This window comes from Drosophila yakuba, chromosome 3L (genome assembly GCF_016746365.2).
Source record: "Drosophila yakuba strain Tai18E2 chromosome 3L, Prin_Dyak_Tai18E2_2.1, whole genome shotgun sequence".
NCBI lineage: Eukaryota > Metazoa > Arthropoda > Insecta > Diptera > Drosophilidae > Drosophila > Drosophila yakuba.
In genome coordinates, this window is record NC_052529.2 from 23,284,280 (window position 1) to 23,290,279 (window position 6,000).

The 6,000-nt window shown below is 38.2% G+C and overlaps 1 protein-coding gene across 3 annotated transcripts in view; it reads left to right on the forward strand.

Moving 5' to 3' along the window:
* The window catches only part of LOC6540104 (hemicentin-1), a 112,680-nt gene extending 108,131 nt beyond the window's left edge, over positions 1-4,549 (forward strand). Inside the window, exons 24-27 of one of the 3 annotated variants that reach the window (XR_005561144.2) lie at positions 2,543-2,969; positions 3,049-3,352; positions 3,438-3,688; positions 3,752-4,549. Coding sequence is in view for 1 of the 3 variants with exons in the window: in XM_039374120.2 (XP_039230054.1) it covers positions 2,543-2,659 (117 nt within the window). In the remaining 2 variants the exon portion in view is untranslated. Of the gene's footprint in view, positions 1-2,542; positions 2,970-3,048; positions 3,689-3,751 lie in introns of those variants that run through there. The other 2 variants (XR_005561143.2, XM_039374120.2) reach the window with 2 other exon arrangements.
* Positions 4,550-6,000: the final 1,451 nt, after the last annotated feature.

Sequence of the window (6,000 nt, forward strand, 5' to 3'; positions counted from 1 at the left end):
ATCAATATATTGATATATAATATATAAAATATAAAATACATTGCCCGGAAGAGGCTAACGATAAAATGTCTTTTATACCGGATACGCTTTGGTTACCGTTATTACAAAAATATACATATATTAATTATAATAAATATTATATTATAGATAAAAATTCCGTTAAACTTACCCCACTTTAATCCTGAGCGATGAGATTTCGACGCGACATACACGATTGTTGCTGTACATATTGATAGAATTATACATACATATACATTCGTGCACCAATAATTTGTAAACTGAATAATAAAGTAATATACACAAACAAAAATATACACAAAGATGGTCTATATAGATATACATATATATAATTAAATAATCGCAATACTCATATGTAAAAAAAATATCATTTTATTTTCCTGAATGATTACCATATTTTTAGTTGAGAAGAACGTTCTCGTTCAAGCCTCGGTTTCGAGCTTTTCTAATATGGACTTTAGACTTTAGCTTTGGAGATGCTGACTTTAATTGTCTTTGCCTTTCTCTTGGATTCGAGTGCATTCGCTCTTGGATACAAGTGCTCTTAGATTCTTTTAATTTGGTTTATTGAAACCTAATACTTCTGATTTTCGGGATTGCGAGTCCGAGCTTTGAACGTGGGAACGTGACGATGATGCGAAGGCTTAAGCAAGGAATGTTTAAATTAGGCAACGGATGTTTAGTCTACCAGTGGGTGACTTATCTGGTATCTGGTTCTATTGGGTACATTCAGAGTACCCATGTTGTATGTGTATTATTGTGTAGGCATGTGCTGAAGTCTTAGGGACTTATGGATATGTCACTCCCCCAATCATTGAATTTGGCCTGTCCTCAGGTCGTTAAATTTGGATATATCATAACATTGTTTTCTGGTTGAATATTTTCCTTGACATTAGTTTTAAGGTGCGGATGTTCTTTTTTTTGTTTACAGTATTTCACAATAATTTTCTTAGGTATATTTTTAAACTTATATGCTAAATACAGAGTCAAACTAATTATCATGATGACAAAAGTTGTAATGCATATAATTTGGAAAAAGTTGTATTGTTTTACATGCAATTTTATCATTTCTCTTGTTTCTAAGTGATTTATTGGTTCTAAACGTGTAACATTGTTGGTGATATAAATCGTTTGTGTAAAATCTGCTACATTATTAGAAATTAGGAATTCATCTATTTGCATGGTACAATTTTTAATTTTAATGATGTTGCTTCCTGATATTAATATTTTGTTGTTTATACAATCTTGGTTGACAACTGTTTCAGGAATATTCTCTGTTATTATATTTGGTTCTATATAATTTATTTGGAAATTTCTTTGGGTTTTAATTTATTTGCACTGAGTTTGCTCTTGTTTAAAAAGTCCAACAATACATTTGTCGAATATTAATTTATGACAATTTCACGTGACGGTCAGGGGGGGTTGCGGTAAGAGTCACGGTATGTCACATAGGGGGGGAGGGGGTCAAAATGGCCCAAAATTAGCGTCACGAGGTTTATGGACGGCCCCATTATTAATTTTTTCCTCTAGCTCCTCCCTGTCGTCTTCATCTAATGTATTTATATGCCTTCCCTACTACGTTCAAAAGACCTCTTTTGCTTCGGTTAATAATTCTTAATCCATTTATTTCCCGTTTTAGTTTATCGACTAAATATTGTATCTGAGGTACATTGGGATAGTCGTTTGCTTCAGTTACTAGATTTTCGAACATAAGCATTGTCTTTGTTATGTTTATACACAAATAATGATATTCGTAGCTGGGTGGAATTTCCATCGTTCCGGTTTGGAGTATAAGATATCCATTCTTCGCACTTATTGGGTTTACTTCGATATTGCTGCATTTGCACCATAGTGATAAGTGGTAACATGCAACTAAGCATTATTAGAAATATGTTGCGTACTTTACGCTGCTTTGGCTGGTCTGGAATAATCGTATTTGCTCTTATTAATCTTCTTTTGTTTCTTGAATTTTGATTTATAATGAACGATTTTCCCGCCGCGGTTTGTTTCCCCAAAATGTTTACTGTCCACTTCTTCAATCCTTCCTGTCTTTTTAAATGGATTGGTGATTTTACTCATTCCGAGTGAATCCTGTCTATATTTAATGGTGTATACAAGATACACCATTTTTGATGGTTGTTACAGAAATTGCCTTCGGATCTTAACCACTTTTGCAAAGCTATGCACATAAAAGCTGAATATTTGTCCACTTTAATTGCCTGTGGCTTTCCCATATCATTGAATATTTTAGTAATGACTCTTTTCGCTTGGCTATCTCTACTTTTTACTTCAACTAGTGAGGCAAAAATCTATCACGTATTTTTCCCTTGAGTTAAATATTTCTGGTGTTGTTTTAAATGTCAATTTTGTGTCTCGATATTCTGTTTTTGTCAGATTTCACATTCATTAATAATAATTTAAATTAGCTTTTGACTATCTAATTTTTCGAAATCATGAAAATCCCTCTACTACGCACTTCATTAAAGCTTTCTCATTATAACAAAATCTTTTTTTTTTGTTTCAGATGAAAAGTTTAACCAGGAAGTTGACGCCCGCAGAATTTGTCACCGTGACTGGATCGGTCATATTTCCGCCATTTTGTTTTTTTTTTTTTTACAAAAAATTTTTTTTGTTAAGCTAAGAGATGGTATGAATGCTTTTCTGCGGCACGCTTCGGCCGATTTCAAATTCTCAGATTACTTAAATTATGCACTTGCTTTGAAAGTCACCGCTGTTACTTTGTCTTTGCTGGTATTCATAAAAAATGCACTTGTTCACTTATTCTATGATTATTTGTTTTGCCGGCTTCTATTTTATGCTCGGATGTAGGCAAGTGAGTTTAATTGACGGATTGTTATGCTTGCTACACTGCTCATATCTGCTGAGCGGACTCCGTTTCCAGCGCTATACACTGTTGGGGCTGCGGGATGCTGGATACGATCCTTTCCAGGGTATGGTAATGGTCCCGACGCCGCTGCACTAATCGCCTGTAGATCCCTACTAATTTAATTACACTAATAATTTGTGCAGGACTGGATCTCCTCGACACTTTTCTTTGGACCGGGTATGATACCGCCCGATATTAGACTTCCCAAGAATTGCTTCTCGAGAATTAAATTCCCCGTGCCACACAGCTGTTGTTGATTATAACTGAGCACAAAGAAATAGTTTTCAGGATGACCGTAAGCTGAACGCTTTGACGGTGAAGGATGTATACCCTCTACTCAGAGTCGAAGGAATTATCTCCAGGATAGAGCAGATGTGGACCTCAAGTTTGCGGTCTGGCAAATCGTACTGGACGACAAAAGCAAGAATTGCCCAAGCTGCGTTTACAGTTAAGACCATTGTATCAGATCCGGATGATGCCACTTAGACTGTGCAACAATGTTTTCGTTTACCCGAACGACCTTTATTTTCAGACGCTCTCTGGCCCAGGGACTAAAATCAGCCGGCCATACAATCGACATTTTGCTTTAAATCGTTAAAGTACCTAGGGTTTATAGTTGGAGGTGGACTGCTGCGAATGGACCCCGGGGGAATTCCGATGTTCAGAGAATACCACCTGAGATCTAGGAAGAAAGTATGAGCCTTCCTTGGCACAGGGGGATAGTATCGTTGATTCTCAAAGAACTTCGCTACACAGGCACCACCGCTCTCTGAGGCCTTAAAGGTGAGCAAAAAATTTATAAAATTACTAGAAAGAGAGTTTGGAGAAATAGAAAAACCGTTAAAGGATGCCTATCGCTACATCGAGACGTTCGGGACGAGGAAAGTCTTCGAATTGAGACACAGGTAGCAGAGATCCACTAAGACGAAGCCCGGCTAGGTTGAGATGCCTTGCAACCCCGCGAATCGAGACCAGAGCCTGGCGTTGACCCGTTAACGGGCGGACCCAAACCTAACAATTACCAGGATGAACCAGGCGAGAACAGAGCAGGCGTGGTACCGGCGCCACCAGTCAGAGCAGACATGGGTTGACGTGTTGTTGTTTCACCAAACGATTGACTGGGCACGAATCTGAGCTTGCCGCACGGATCTCTTAGCAGATCAATAAAATCAGTTCGTTACATCTGGCGCCCAAAACGTGGTTATCCCAGCAGTATACAAAATAAACGTACGGGTAGAAGTTTGATCTACCTCCTTAAAAAGGAGGATTTCGCTATTGCACATATCGCTATCTGGAAAAACATAAGAAATGCGTAAGGCCCTCGCTGAGTCTTACGCAGAAACGGAAAACGACCCAAAGCTCGCAACAATCTGGACAGAATTGGAAACAGCATATATAGATAGACCAAGTCCAATCATCAAGCTGACGAACCCCGAGGGCGAAGACCTCATCGCAAGTCTGAGCATGGAGGAAATGCCGCAAGAAGGTCAACGAAGGGAGTCGAGCAGGGAGAGAAGGCCAAGTCCAGAAGGACCAATGCCCAGCCAACCGGATTTCGCGAAAATCGCAAGGGAAAGGCTGTTTAGCTATTGAGCTTTTTAATAGCTGTTGCGAATAATAAACAGCCGAAGAAAGTTTTGTCTATTTTCCGATACTGTTTATTTGGTTAATTATACTGCCAGCTAGGGCCGACCAAGAGCTATATCGAATGCACAAGTTAAGTCTTTGCCGAAAAACGAAGAAGTGACAATTGGCGGGACAGACAGCCAAATGCTGCGCCCAAGCTTAATGTAGGTAGATAACAAAGAAAAGAAGGAATGATCGCCGTACAGATAAATTCGTGCGAGAACAGCGGTTTGCACTATGGGCATCGCAACTGCTACTACTGACTACTTCGGCTTACAATATTAAGAGTATAAGATTAGTCTATTGCACAGTTTTGGCGGCTGTATGACCCAATCCGCTTTGACGGAGGAAATCGAATTCCTGGAACATGTGGAGTGGTCCGCAAACATTAAATAATTGACTTTAAAAAATTGTCTGTTGAAAGACAAATTCGAATTAAAATGCTGAGAATGAAAATTTAGATTTGAAAGGTGGATAGGTTGGAATCTGAGTCCGAAACAAACCTACATTCTCAAATTGATAAAATGAAACAAGAGAGAAAGACTAAGTTTTTTGACAAATCGATAGAAATATACAAGACTAATAAAATAAAAAAAAAATATAAAACAGTAGCTGGAATAATGGATAATATGATGTTTTTTATATACACATATTCGGGTAGTGTGATCTGTCTCTATTTTCATTACGCTAGGAGACCCCAAAAAATCAAATATTTATGACTCTTTGAAGATATTATCGAGAAAGTTGTAGTGATCAACTTAAACTTTACACTGCAATAACTCTTCAAGATACCCTCGCACTAAATTATAGCAGCTTTTGTATAACCCAAAAAGTGAGAGAATTGTCTTAGACCAATCAGGACAGAATATGATCGTAGATTGTACAGTTAGTGAATGGAAAGCCTATAGCAGTGACCACCGGCATGCAGCTTCCAAGAGCTTAATTCATTATCAGATAAAACCTCTTGGTGAACGCTCACAATTTTTGACGCTGCCCAATTTAACATCACATACACGTGGTGATATAATTTAATTATATATATCCAATCCAATAACAAGAGAGAACGCTATAGTCGAGTTCCCCAACTATCTGATACCCGTTACTCAGCTAGTGGAAGGGAGAAGGAGAGTCTTAAACACAGTTTTTGGCGGTTTGTAGGCGTTATAGTAGAAGTGGCAGAAAGTTTTTTGGCAAATCGATATAAATTTACAAGACCAATACAAAAATGAAAAAATATCAAAACATTTTTCAAAAGTGTGGGCGTAGCAGCTTTGGGCGGTTTGTGGGCGTTAGAGTGGGCGTGGCAACATGAATCGACAAACTTGCACTGCGTCTATGTCCCTGGAGTCTGTATGCTTAATCTCAACTTTCTAGCTTTTGTAGTTCCTGAGATCACAGCGTTCATACGGACGGACAGACAGACGGACAGACGGACATGGTCATATTGACTCGGCTATTGGTCCTGATCA